General features: G+C 45.1%; 1 protein-coding gene across 1 annotated transcript in view; it reads right to left on the bottom strand.

Moving 5' to 3' along the window:
- Positions 1-13,620, bottom strand: part of frem1b (Fras1 related extracellular matrix 1b) — a 73,268-nt gene extending 59,648 nt beyond the window's left edge. The window contains 12 exon segments of the mRNA XM_070447489.1: positions 622-646; positions 649-817; positions 1,104-1,246; positions 1,517-1,861; positions 6,804-6,935; positions 7,232-7,340; positions 7,565-7,888; positions 8,974-9,173; positions 9,926-10,185; positions 10,455-10,549; positions 10,835-11,116; positions 12,983-13,620. Coding sequence (XP_070303590.1) covers positions 622-646; positions 649-817; positions 1,104-1,246; positions 1,517-1,861; positions 6,804-6,935; positions 7,232-7,340; positions 7,565-7,888; positions 8,974-9,173; positions 9,926-10,185; positions 10,455-10,549; positions 10,835-11,071 — 2,039 coding nt within the window. The 5' untranslated portion in view covers positions 11,072-11,116; positions 12,983-13,620.
- Between the last annotated feature and the right edge of the window lie 1,542 nt (positions 13,621-15,162).

The following is a 15,162-nucleotide window of genomic DNA, read 5'->3' as shown; positions in this document are numbered from 1 at the left end:
TTGCTGACGGACACAACACATGTTGCTGCGTGAGGTTAGTAATAATAGGCATTTGTTTAATCAAAATGAATATACCGCGCACACTACATGCATGTCAGTTGTTTTGCGCAGTATATTGGTGAGCGTACCTGGGTGAATGACTTTAACACAGGGACCATTGGGTCTTTCTTCATGAGTGGGGGTGCTGTCTGTGTGAATAGTCCCCTGCATCAGGTAGCCTGCAATCAGGGCCACAAAACACACTCTGTTAGACGGTGCTAATAATTCCCATTTATTTAGGCTTGGGCGTGATTGTGCTGGTACAAATCCAGCAAAACGAAAATTGTAGGATTTTCATTTTGAAGAGCATTTTCCCTTTAAACGTGTCATAAACCTCATGCATTAAACAATACATCTGAAACCATATTTATTCAGCACGCATTGGCCTCAGCTAAGCTGGTGACACAGCCACAGTAAAAGTCCATGAAGTGAACAACCATGTTGTGACTACGACGAGAGAGAAGAAGAGAGAGAGAGAGAGAGAGAGAGAGAATGAGAAGAGAGAGAAGAGAGAGAGAGAGAAGAGAGAGAGAGAGAGAGAAAGAGAGAGGAAGAGAGAGAGAGAGAGAAAGTTGTACTTACCCTGGCCGTGTGGGGCTGAAGCAGCTGTGGTGATGAAGAAGGAGAGGTCCGTGTCTGGGTGCTCTGTGTCCCTGAAGTGGATGTGACTCTGGGTCAGGTAGACCACGTCAGTCTCCCTCACCGTAACCGAGCGAACGCTGCCAGACACCTCCACTGGAAGCTGGTCTTTGACTGGGAAAACGTGGATCACCACAGTCTGTGTTGTGGTTGGAGGGCACAGAGGACAGCACAATGGAATATGGAAAAAACGGAAAACAATGGAATATGGAAAACGAAACGTTTCAGACGAATAGATATTTAAAMGGGTTGTAATATAAACATATGATCCCAAAAATATTTTTTCTCCCAGATGATATTTTGGCCTTTCACTGTATTCACTGCCTTACCATCGACTTCTAGTTAAAATATCCCCAATTTCAAGTATTGCAACGTAATAGTAATGTGCCATATGGAATATCGGGTTTAGATCTTTGCACGCTTACGTGTCTGTGGGACAGGTTTGGGGGTTGATGGCTGTCTGAGAGGGTGAAGTCGAAGGTGTCCTCAAAAGACTCCTCTCCAGAGTGTCTGTAATAGATCAGCCCCATGAACAGATCCCTCTGCAGGAAACTCTTCACTGGCACGCCTATAGGAAATCACAACCCAGGCATCAACAGAGACATCGAWTGCATAGAATGGGAATTTCCTCAATGCAAGATAGTAGATACAGAAGGAGAGCAAACTACCCGTCTCATGTTTAAGGCCTCATCAGACCTCAACAAACACAATCAATGTAGTTCACACACAGGTTGACCCTAACTTGCTTAAATGCCAATTCTATGTGGTTGGACTATTAGCAACCAGGCAATAAAAGCAATCAAAAATGTATATACAATTTGTGATGATATCCTATTACCTGGCTGTTGTGGGTGGGCCTTCTTGACCACCTCTCCAGCGCGGGGGAAGGTGAGGAGCTGGTACAGGATGTAGTCATCACTCGAGTCCAGGTCGGAGGCCAGCAGCATGTACTCTTCCACCAGCACCTCGCCGCCCTCCTGCACTTCCAATGCCACATTGTTGATAAGGAACGGCGCCGTGTCATCCTTGGGCAGGATGTTGATGGGGAACTTGTGGCGGATGCTGTGGCGCCCGTCTGTGATGCGGAAGACAATGTGGTCGCGGGTGGTGTCGCTGTCCAAGTGATGGTAGACAACCACACCCTCTTGTAGGTCCCGTACCCGGAACATAAAGCCTTTACCACCTGGGAGGAGATGTTCGAATGAATGAACGAATGAATGAATGAATGAATGAATGAATGAATGAACGAACGAAAGAATGAATGAATGAATGAACGAATGAATGAACGAATGGATGAATGAATGAACGAACGAACGAATGAATGAACGAACGAATGAATGAACGAATGAATGAATGAACGAATGAACGAATGAATGAATGAATTGGAAAGGTGACTTTTCTTTGGAGGATTTTTTTTCATTTATGTAGGCCAGTGAGATTCAAATCAACTGATTTTGGAATGTATTTAACCCTTGTTAAAATGTTGTTGTTTTTTAATGATATTTTTTTGGTTACAAATTTGGGTCACTATAGCGTGTAGTATGTCCTCATGGTAACACTTTCTTTGACGCCCAGTGTCATAACACGTTATGACATGGTCATAATCATGTCATAATATTTCCTAACAGCTGACAAAACTTGTCATAACATGGTCGTAACACTCATGGCCCATATATTTACACGTGGTGACATATATTGTGGTATTTTATGGCTGTTATGACACCTCCAGTTGAAGTTAGAAGTTTACTTACCCTTAGCCAAAATACATTTAAACTAAGCTATTCACAATTTCTGACATTTAATCTTAGTAAAAATTTCTGTCTTAAGTCATTAGGATCACCACTTTACAGAATGTGAAATGTCAGAAATAATAGTAGAGAGAAATGATTTATTTCAGCCTTTGTTTCTTTCATCACATTCCCAGTGAGTCAGAAGTTTACATACACTCAATTAGTATTTGGTAGCATTGCCTTTAAATTGTTTAACTTGGGTCAAACGTTTTCAGTAGCCTTCCAAAAGCTTCCCACAATAAGTTGGGTGAATTTTTGCCCATTCCTCCTGACAGAGCTGGCGTAACTGAGTCAGGTTGTACGCCTCCCTGCTCGCACATGCTTTTTCACTTTCTGCCCACACATTTTCTATAGGATTGAGGTCAGGCTTTGTGATGGACACTCCAATACCTTGACTTTGTTGTCCTTAAGCCATTTTGCCACAACTTTGGAAGTAGCTTGTGGTCATTGTCCATTTGGAAGACCCATTTGCGACCAAGCTTTAACTTCCTGACTGATGCTTGAGAGTTGCTTCAATATATCCACATAATTTCCCTGCCTCATGACGCCATCTATTTTGTGAAGTGCACCAGTCCCTCCTGCAGCAAAGCACCCCCACAACATGATGCTGCCACCCCCGTGCTTCACGGTTGGATGGTGTTCTCGGCTTGCAAAGCCTCCCCCTTTTTCCTCCAAACATAACGATGGTCATTATGGTCAAACAGTTCTATTTTTGTTTCATCAGACCAGAGGACATTTCTCCAAAAAGTACGACTTTGTTCCCATGTGCAGTTGCAAACCGTAATCTGGCTTTTTTATGGCGGTTTTGGCCTTCCTTGCTGAGCGGCTTTTCAGGTTATGTTGATATAGGACTCATTTTACTGTGGATAGAGATACTTTTGTACCTGTTTCCTCCAGCATCTTCAACAAGTCCTTTGCTGTTGTTTCTGGGATTGATTTGCACTTTTCGCACCAAAGTACTTATCTCTAGGAGACAGAACACGTCTCCTTCCTGAGCGGTATGACGGCTGCGTTGTCACATGGTGTTATACTTGCGTACTATTATTTGTACAGATTAACGTGGTACCTTCAGCGTTTGGAAATTGCTCCCAAGGATGATGCGATTTTGGCAAGCGTCTACAATTTTGTTTCTGAGGTCTTGGCTGATTTCTTTTGATTTTCCCATGATGACAAGCAAAGAGGCACTGAGTTTGAAGGTAGGCCTTGAAATACCTCCACAGGTACACCTTCAATTGACTCAAATTATGTTAATTAGCCTATCGGAAGCTTCTAAAGCATTACATAATTTTCTGGAATTTTCCAAGTTGTTTAAAGGCACAGTCTACTTAGTGTATGCAAACGTCTGACCCACTGGAATTGTGATACAGATTATTTAAAAAACCCACATTTATTCAATTATGTTTTTTCCCTGCCAAGAAGTTTCCTTTCATTTAAAAGTTTGTTTCCTAAGRTATTTGTTGTTGTTGTTAAAAAAAAAAAACATCATATTTTAAATAACTTGCAGAAAATACACAGAAAATGACACTGTCATGAAGCATTATGACCATCATATCTGCTCCTGAAATCTGCTCCTGCATTCATCCCAGTCATCAACAACAGCGCATTGGGCTAGGTGCATGTCTGACATCAATATGTTCTGCAATTACAATGATCATTTAATATGGTTCATTTCAGAAAATTTTAAATAACAACCACACTGTTGACAAGTAGGCTACGGTGTAATGGGATGTTTTGCTGGTGTGGTAGGTTCTGGGGGTTRTGACACTCTTATGTAGGTGTCATAACCAGCCATAAAATAATGCAATATATGTCACAAAGGTCTAAATATAATGGTCATGACAGTGTTATGACCATATTATGACAGGTTATGACAAGTTATGTCAGCTGTTATGACATGGTTATCAAATCAAATCAAATGTATTTATATAGCCCTTCTTACATCAGCTGATATCTCAAAGTGCTGTACAGAAACCCAGCCTAAAACCCCAAACAGCAAGCAATGCAGGTGTAGAAGCACGGTGGCTAGGAAAAACTCCCTAGAAAGGCCAAAACCTAGGAAGAAACTTAGAGAGGAACCAGGCTATGAGGGGTGGCCAGTCCTCTTCTGGCTGTGCCGGGTGGAGATTATAACAAAACATGGCCAAGATTTTCAAATGTTCATAAATGACCAGCATGGTCAAATAATAATAATGACAGTGGTTGTCGAGGGTGCAGCAAGTCAGCACCTCAGGAGTAAATGTCAGTTGGCTTTTCATAGCCGATCATTAAGAGTATCTCTACCGCTCCTGCAGTCTCTAGAGAGTTGAAAACAGCAGTTCTGGGACAGGTAGCACGTCCGGTGACTGTATCATAACATGTTATGACGCTGGGTGTCAAGTAAAGTGTTACCGGCGCCATGTATTGTAAGTTAACKCCACTACAGCATATTAAGGCTAACCATACAGTACATCAGGAAATTGGTTACTTGGATATTTGACATGGTGTTATGAGAAGCACCCTAAGGTGGACATCCCGCACTCTTGCCAAAGCCACTTCATGTTTTCATTTATTAATGATTTCTCACAAATYAGCATTTTTTATAATGTTGGATGCATATTGTCATTTGGAAATAACAAGTTTCGCTTTTGCCTAAAGGCACTACGCGCTGGCTCAGGCTTTTCCCTGTTGCTGAAAAACAGAGAGGGAAAGATGGCGTCCTTCCCAGGCTAGCGTGCTGTGGCGGCTGCCCAACGCGACGATGGCCCACTCCTGCTTGCCAGGGAGACAGAAGGGCAAGGTCACAAGACAGATTGAGTGATGAATGGTCGCGCACAAAACCTCATTAGCAGCAACTTTACTGCGGGGGAAATGGGGGAAACGGCTACAAGTCCAACGGAGAAACAACTTGGTAATTGGGCCCAAAGGTGGCAGTGGGCAGCAGGCCCAAAAACAAAACAAAAAACACAGGTTCCCAAGTCGGAGGACAGTGTGGAGTATGAAGAAACAGTCAGGCAGCTTTCCATTTGGCTGAAGGCGTTGGACCAAACGTGCTCTGACACTCCCCAGCGTCGACGTCCCGAGTCGGAGGTCAAGGGTGAGCAATTCCCTCTGCCCGCCAAGTCCTCCAGAGACACTGTATATTGGTGGGCCAGAACTCTCACTGAACTGAGTGGAGCCATGAAGAAAATTAGCAAACAGGTTCTGATAAGGGAGAACGGGAGCCAAAACTTTTGGTTCCGTTTTTTTCCCTCGCTCTCTATATATCACGGGGGGGAGTCATCAATCAGTATGAAAACGACCCTCCCCCATCCAAATAACAACAACATAAACAGCAATTAAAGTGATAGCGGGATGGGTGTGGGTGGGACGGTTGTTTGAGCAGGTGCTGCTGTTCATCGGATGGCCCTACAGGAGGGAATGGGATGGAGTCAGTGGCCGATGGGAACTGAAGTTAGTCCAAACTGGAAACTACCGAACTGAAAGAAACCACCAGCTCAGCCTCTCTGTAAGGGACTAGCCTTCTACACAGCCCAGATTGACAGAGCAAAATGGTCCCTTATGAGTCGTTCAAAACAATAACCAAAGCCACCACTGTAACCGAACACGTCACCACTGTAACCTCAATAAAACCACACAAAGCATTTGCGCTTCTCTCTCACTGTCCAAAGTAGCCATGAAAGGTTACGTCCCTAGCCTTGTCTGTCGTCTTCTCTCTCTCTCTTAAAAAAAAAAAACAGGTCTGCGCTTGGGACAGCGCATCTGCTCTTTGTGCACAGTGGCATGAAATGACATAAGTCTCCCCAATCTGCTTCACTCAGGGCCTGTGCAAACAAAGGCCTGTCTCCCCGTGCGCTGGAGTGGAAGGACAGACGCCGGCACGCTGAAGACAGCTTTGTGTGCGAGGGCCCCTGGCGAAAGTGGCAACGGCCCATTTTACACCTGATTAGGAAACACATGCAGGCCACCTCACATATGCTTCGGGAGCCGCGCCGCCGTCCCCAACGGATGGGAAACACATGGAAGCAAAAGGGCGGAAAAGGGCAGGCGTTCCTGGGAATCTTCAGGGTGGCACTCCGGATACCAGCACAGAACTCCAAGGACGGGTTCAAAAATGTGTAATTATTTTCCTGAATGTTCTGTGATAAGGAAGTGCATCAACGATTCAACAAATGTTTTGGTTGTGCGTTCTTTTACTTTGTATTGTGACATTTTGTCATTTACTTTGAATAGTGACAATGTCTAGTTTTCATGTCTCATTTTCCATATGTGTCATATCAAGAAAGTTCTATGTTACAGTTCTATCTGCAATGTTCTGAAAGTCTCACCTAACTGAACCCACCCCATCTGACCTCTCACCTCTGACACTGAGTCGTCCATGCAGAGGTCCGTCCACGGCCACCAGGTAGACAGCATCAATGTTGTCACTGTCKACGATCTGGAGATCCTCCCAGGTGATTGGCCGAGACTGACCCTCCAACAGATCCAACCCTGCCAGGATAGGTTGGTATCAGCATCCTGTCTTTATCAGTGTATTTTTATTTMATTGATTTGATTTATTTGACCATTTAAAAACATAATTCAGCCACACAAGTGGATAAACTGAATGAACACCTTATTTCCATTGTGGACTCAATGTACTGATATGTCGGACATGCCACTATATACCACATACAGTAGCCTACAATACAGACATAAATACAAGCTCCTCAATGGGTTTGCATCATTCAATCTCTTATGATGGCAATTTTTTTGCAATTCAATGTGATGTTTTGATGTTTTGATACCCATGTTCCACGAGACTCTGGGTGCGTTTGTCTCAGCTGCTCTGATGGAGAAGTGAACCATAATGGGTGGGCTGGCTACATAGGAACCGTCAATAGCCTGGAACTCAACCTGCAGGAAATGGAATAGATATAGCATTAGTTTAATATTACGTTTCCACTCATTCTAKAGCTACAATCTCTCTAAATGTGACTTTGAAGATGAAAAAGGCACTGGAAAGCATTTCTCATTAACCAGCAGGCCAGCTCAGTAGAAGCTTGGCTCAGCTCGACTTGTCTTAGCTTGGCTCAGTGGTGTGAAAAGGGCCCAAGAGCTCTATTGCTCCACCTCAGTACCTCATAGTTCCTCCTCCCTGTATGACTACTATTGGGCGGCTGGTAGGCTATCTTCATCTCGTGTAGGTCCTGCCAGATGAAGGAGTGGCAGGTTTTGGTGTGGTCGTCCAGGTGGGCGATGTAGCCCTGGGCGGGGGGCTTTGTCACGTTGAACACCAGGCGCTCCTGGGGGGTCTCTCCGTCCTTGGCGTCCAGCGCGGCCGTGGTCAGGGGGGTGAGGATGAACTGGTCCGCCTCCAGGATGAAGGAGGCCATGAAGGCGGCCTGCGGAGGCTGGTTCTGCATGGCCCCATGGATCAGCACGGGCAGCCACACCGCCTCCGTCTGGGGGYCAGACAGAGGTTAGTGGCATTGAATAGGTTAAACACACCTTTCTTTTCTAATGAGATACTACTTAAAGCTGGAATTGAAGGGGGGAAATAGTGCCACTGGCCGCCACAGGCACATTTGTTATTGTTTTTGTTTAGTTGACAAAACYGAGGTGAGCAGCGACATTAATATCTTGTATTCTGAGAAGATGGCAGCCATGTTCTGTGTATGTTTGGTAGGACGTTGATGGAATATTCTCCTAACCCATAGAAAACTGGACATAGGAATGTTGTTGCAACCTTCCCATGAAACATGTCTAGAACYTTAATATTGAATATTCTGAGAACACGGTAACCACGTTCTGGGTGATTTCTGTTTGACATTAAGTGAATGGGTCTCTTGGAAACGGTCCTTACACGTTACTGACCTAATGAGATTCTTAAGAGAACGTTCTCTAAAGTTGTGGGAACGCTTGTTGTTAGATGTGAAACGACTCATCCCATTCAGCATTGTGGTCTGTATCATCCAATCACAGAGCAGATACAAGTCATGTGACTTGCACTCATTCGCTAAATATCTTTAGGTCCCGCACCCCTTAGTGACTGTTGTTAGTCAAGCATGAGCCAAATCCCTGGATTCTACCACAACTACACAGAGAATTGCCACAAGAAATTGTATTATATCCCTAAAATAAACCATGAGATCTGTTAGCGAACAGATGGTGGCACTCGATAGCACTGTCACAGGCGCAACCTGAACTTGTAGGTCCCGTTAGAACAGACCCAGGGCCTGTTTCTGCGGGCCAATCTTTTTTCTTGAGAGGATAGTTGTGGGGACAGAACATAATTATAAATAATTTTTACACTGCAAATTGTCTGCAAGAAGCCCAAAAACAGATATAGTATTTGACAAAAACATAATCATTTTAAACCTRGATTACATTACGATTTAAGCGTGGGAATAGTTGGGAAAAGATTTAAAATAGCTTTGAGCTGATTTCCTGGTGATTTTTAAAATCAGCCGCGGGATGAATTTGGCTCGCGGGCCGACTATTGGGGAACCCTGCCATACAGTATGTTACAGTTACAGTAGTCTCTTACCTCCAGCAGTGCTCTGGAGGCCTGGTCCCGTAGCTCCACTCTGATAGGGATGTAGTCAATCTCCGGAGATGGGGGACTCAGGTGCTGGTACTTCAGAGCCAAGCTGAGGAACTCGTGGCAGGTGGCTTTGAGGAAACGCACCTCCTTGGTGCTATGGAGGCAGGGCTTGTTTCCTGGACAGGGGTCTCCAGTTTGTCTGCCTTGGGTGAATGATCGTTGGGAGACGTATGTCAATCAATGGAAGTTTACCTGAGGCTTGTTAAATATACAGAGCAACTACGGAGAAGAATCAAAGAGAGTGGCTTTGCAAAATCACGTTCAACACAAGGGACAAAAAAGTGAGTGACAGTGTTTGATTCCTTTGCTGTACATGTTCAGTAGTATCAATTATCTGACAGGACAAAAGCTCCCAGATGTGATGCCATACGAATGTAGGATCTTAATTTGAGCCAGTTTGCTACTGCAGGAAAATAATCCTGCAGCAACAGGAAATGTGAATTATTATGTGGATTATAATTAATGGATATTTTTGTAGGGGTTGATGCATTTTTCTTGAGGGAACATCAAATCTGCCATTTTGTTAATACATTTTAGGAAATTACAACCTTCAGATGCCTTTTTAAACCTCAAACACACTACAAGTTTTAAAGGTCCTGCTTTGCAGGAAAGTTCTCCTGCAACACGGTGATCAAATTACGATCCTACATCTGTAATGCCAGTCTGGATCTAGGCCAAATAATTATACAATAACTAAATCACTGTGTCTATAAGACTGCATTGATAATAGGCCTACTGATCCAAATTCTGCATTGGATCGTCCATCCCTGCCACGAGTGAACCGGGATTCGAACTCATGTTCACAACAACACAACATACTCACGAAGCACCTTCAATATCATTGCATTTCCAACGTGTTGACCAGTAGCGGGATATGGATGATGCCATGCTTTACCTTTCCTCAGCCCGGGGTCCTCCTCGGTCACCAGCTGCCCCAGGGAGGGTACACTGGTCTCTGGGGTGAGCAGCCGCACGGTGCAGGCCACGTCGGGCTGACTGCGGATGCTAAGGACGCCGCCGTCAATGGCGTTGGACAGGCCGTAGAACTGGGGGACCACCAGGGGAGTGCTGCCCAGCTCTACCAGGCTGCTCTCAGGTTCCACCACAATCATCCTCAACACCACCGTCTCCACCAAGGTGTCGGAGACTGTGAACCTGAAATAAGTTGGAGCATACTCATCTCGACTACTTTTGAGATCCGAAAACGTATTATGACAAACTTTGAATTTGGAGTGCAATCAATAAAACTCAAACAGCACCGTGTCTCAARGCATTTCTGGTGGGACCTCACTTTTTTGTTTAAGCCCAGCACTACCACTACCATCTATTTTCCAGCCTTGTTTTCATTCATCTCAGTTAACCAAGTGTGACGTGTGCTAAAAGCATTATAAATAWAGTTGGAATTTGAATGTGTGTGGTCCTACCTGTATACTCTCAACATGACCGTGTCTTCCTCCAGCAGGGGACTGCCATTATGGATGTACTTCACTTCGTCAGGCAGGAAATGGCAGTCAAACACCTGCAACAAAATCGGCCACGACACCGTTACACTTCACATAACTAGACAGCAACACACTGATATAGAGCACGCACAGCCACACAGTACAATACCCTGTTAAAATAGCTACACATTCTAATAATGTGTTGTAGTTCACATACACTGTTATAGCATGTCATACACCTGTGGATATATTCTGAAGACTGCAATAGGTAGCTAGTAAAGAAGCAGAAACAAAATGGCCGCTTTGCTTTAGATTTGCTTACATTTGTCATCATTGAAAAGTAACGGACTAGATCCTCTCACCTGAGGAGTGAGTTTCCCTACTCTCTGAGTCACCGGCTCATTGAGCACCACCTCCACCTTACAGTCTGATGTCTGGTCCACGTTGAACTGCAGCTCCTTGTCTGTCACAAACACAGACCTCCCCCGGCCAACCTGGARCCCTGAGTTCACCCGCACCAGACTCTGCTGGGCGCAGGCATGTGGTAGGACAGCCATCAGGGTCAACAACATCCAGGAATGGACCCCGGCCACCGCCATTTTGGCTCAATGTCTGTTGGTTGTATCAGGTGTTTTGATGGAGGCCTGAGAAAGGGTTTTATCACAAAACAATGAGCCAGATATTTCACCGGATGTATAAATGRGAAGCATCCGGTTGGCGTTTCCACTCACTACRAAATATGGTYATGAGAGGAAGCCCAGTGGCCGGCAGAGTGAGAAGATGGGGTGAGATGGACTTTGGCCGACATTCTGCAAATTTTCTCATTGATGAAACATTTGATCTCTATACAGTTTTCTGTTTGCAAAACTAAAATCTGTAACAAACAGAGTGGACTGCGTTTTTAAGACTTTATCCTTTGTCAAAATTCCCCAAAAACGGCATTGTTTAGAAGGAGTGCAAGGGCGAATTGAGTTATGGCACACACGCACTTCACAGAGTAGGCGTTCCTAAACAGAAATATGCAAATAAATGCTAGAACGAACCAATAGGATCTAACTAGCTAGTGCTTGGCTCTACCCACCTCCTTGCTTGTTCTGCCCACTATGATTAATTTGCTCCCATTGGAAACGACAGGCTCTGGTCTATCTTGGGTTAGTTATACAAATCTTTGGTTTTACGGTGGGGCTTGATGTATAGTAGACACAGAATGGACTCTACACAATCAGGCAGTTTCTCTAGTCTTTCAATGTCTCTCAGATACCTTTAAGACGATTGCCTCAGCAATGGCCGACTTTCTTGTTCCATCTCCATCTAATAGACAGCAAAACCTGAAGGAAAAAGATGAATAAAACTCTCCAACACAAAGTCTGTCTATAATCAGCCAGCAGTCAAACGCAGCCAGTAGTCTACTCTACAGGCGACTCGCTCCGGAAACGCCTTCATCCTCCATTTCACTTCAAAACAAGCCCCCATTGCAGGAAACAAGGGGTTAATCTGTGTGACCCCAGCGAGGTGCTGGAAATGGCATCGGGGGGGGCGGAAGGATCAAAGGGGGGGGATGTGTATAAGGGGAGGACTGGAGCCCGCGTGTGTCACTACCCATTCTGCCAGACGTACGTTACATCGTTAGCGTAGTGAAGGCTAGCAGCCTTTCATCTATCAGCCAGACAAAGGTAGGCTAGGACCATAGAAATAGAATGACTAGCGAGTCTATTTCTATGCTAGACTCAATTTCTAGACTTTGAGCAGAGACAACCAGCACAGTAAAGAGAACGAGTAGAAAGATTGCTGGTAGACTAGAATAGGTCTGTTAACATTTCGCCAGCTGTTTCTATTGTCTGTAATTAGTCACTGTAGCTAAATCGAAAACATATTTGTTTAGTTGGGCAATTGTTAGGCAAGCTAACAATGTAGCATACCTCCTCATAGCCCTCTAGAAGAAAAAAAAAGAAATGTATCTGGATATTTCTAAGAAGACACCTAGGCTAATTTATCGGGTGTGTGGTAGATTCCTCCAGTTTCATTATTGAGAGGGAGACAAACAAATAAAGTAGATCGACGCTTATCATTTCCCTGCCTATCTACGTGCACTTAACATTAACATGACATTAATAACAACTGGTTAACTTGAAGGGGAAGTCCAGGATTTTACAACTTAATGTAAGCACAGCGGAAACGGAAATGTTTGTGTTCCCGTGTGTTACTGCAGCAGTTAATGTCTAAACCATACATCCTTAGAGCAGAGTCATTAATGAAGAGTGGCGTGGCATTGTGCATCYACTTTTCCGTGCTCAAGAGATGGCAAAACCCTCCAGAGAACGTTTCCAGTAAACCTCCACTGCTCTAATTGTTAGTCGTAAGTGTTAGAAGCAGAAAAAAAGAGAGAGAGAATAAAAGAGAGCAATCCCTACTTTTACCGAAACTAGCCAGGAGGCAAGGCTCTTATCATAGTGCGACAAAGTGCTGGAAGTGTGTGTGTGTGTGTGATGCATGCAGCCGTTGGCACATACCTGCAGTTGGAGCTGTCCTAAAGGTCCCTTCTCCGGGAACCATCTGCACACGCTCAGAGAGGAGGGATCCTGTCAACTCACACACACACACACACACACACACACTCACAACCCTCCTGAAACCACGCCGTCACTGGGAAAACTCTGGCATCCCAAAACAAAAAAAGGACCACAGCCGAGACAAAACACAGGGGAAAGACCTGTGAGATAGTGAGAACAAAAGCACACACACACAGGGTTCTCCACGTCTGTTAGAGGTCGTCTTCCTGCCAGACTGTTGGGAAGCACACAGAGAGCGTGAAAGAGAGGGAAAGAAAGAGGGAGAGAGGGAGAAGGGGAAAGGGAAGGGGGAGAGGGAAAAACTGCTTAACCTCAAAAACACAGGAAATGTGGGGAACAGTTCCAAGAGGTTTACTTCTCTATCGCTCTCTCCTGCACTCACAATCCCAGATGTTCTTATTCCCCAAAGAAGACAAACCTCAGACCCCACTGCAGTCAAAGAGAGCGAGAGAGAGAGGGGYAGAAGGTGAAAGAGAGAGGGGGAGTGAGCGGAGGAGAAAGATAGTGAGAGAAAGAGGGAGAGCTAGAGACGGAGAGAAAGGAGAAAGAGAGGCCCTGATTTGGTTAGAAGAAACTGTAGTTCTTCTGAAAGAGGGAAGAGCCAATAGCTTAGAAGTTAAAAGGTTTTTGTTGAGCCAACCTGTTTGCTGTGAAGCAGTAGCTTTGATGTTTTATGGCATCACAGGCATCCTGGAAGGAGACTGGTGCTGCACAGAAAAGGAAAAGAAAGGAACAGAAACACAAAGGGTTTTCAGGAACCACACACTTTCTCTCCCTCTCCAGTTTACACTCACACCAATACTCTGCCTCGTTCTTGTTCACGTCTTTCTCTTTCACTCTTAAATGCGCGCTCGCGCATGCACACACCGTGCATGCTACACACCACACACACACACACACCAACCACACACACACACACACACACACACACACACACACACACACACACACACACACACACACACACACACACACACGCACACACACACACACACACACACACACACACACACACACACACACACACACACACACACACACACACACACACACACACACACACCACACACACACACGCCCCAGGCTGACCTGTGGGACAAAGACATACCACTCCCCCGCTGGGCTGCCTTTCTCAGTCGAATGAGGGGAGAAGAGTTGCCCTCTTCACCCAAGTCTGCACCCTCCCAACCTCTCTCTCTCTCTTGCTCTCTCTCTCGCTCTCTCTCCCGCTCTCTCTCTCGTTCACACACGCACACGCAAGCACACATCCCTACACCCCTCAGACCGAGCCCAGAGATCAGCAGCACCAGCAGTTCACTCACCCCACAACTCAACAGGTCATTATCCTATAGATGGATTCTGCAAGCGTGCATTGCATTGAGGACACTTAGGGAGCGTAACTAACGAGCACTTAACATATGGCTAAGTACATAAACACATCACTTCATAACGCTACGTAACACTGTCATAACATACAATATTTAATGAACAAATATGACAGCTTATGGCAATCGCCATTTCTCCTCTGCGACGACAGAAACCGTTACTTAGCTCGTTGGCTAAAGGTTTAGCCCTGTTATGACAGTGATGCAAGCTTCCTCTGATGGRTGAAGGTTGACAGGGTGTGCAGAAATCCAACCTGCCATTGTTGACATAGGCATTCCCATTCGTCCATAGCTTYCAGGCAGAGGGGAAATGATGTGATTTCCTCAGGGAAACATTCTTGTCAGAATAGGGCTGTAAAGTAAGGGATATATCTTCAGACAAAAAAAACACTAGAAAGCACCATTTAGATTGACTTAGATAGTCTAGATGAGGAGAGACTATCTCGACAGGTTATCAAGGGGGGGGGGGGGCAGCAAAAAGAATAGTGTACAGCAGGGGTATTCAACTCTTGCCCTACGAGGTCCGGAGCCTGCTGGTTTTCTCTTCTGCCTGATCATTAAATTACACCCAGCTGATGTGCCCGGTCTAAAACAGTCCCTGACTAACCTATACGTACAGTCATTCCTGTGGTCTTCGATGGGCTCTGTATGGAACACCAGCAGCTAAAGTAAAACGGCAATATGTTAGAGCTGCAGCCATCCATTCATATCCCAGATAACTCCCTGGGTTTCCCT

This window comes from Salvelinus sp. IW2-2015, linkage group LG16 (assembly GCF_002910315.2).
Source record: "Salvelinus sp. IW2-2015 linkage group LG16, ASM291031v2, whole genome shotgun sequence".
Lineage (NCBI taxonomy): Eukaryota > Metazoa > Chordata > Actinopteri > Salmoniformes > Salmonidae > Salvelinus > Salvelinus sp. IW2-2015.
This window is presented reverse-complemented; position numbering and strand designations above follow the sequence as displayed.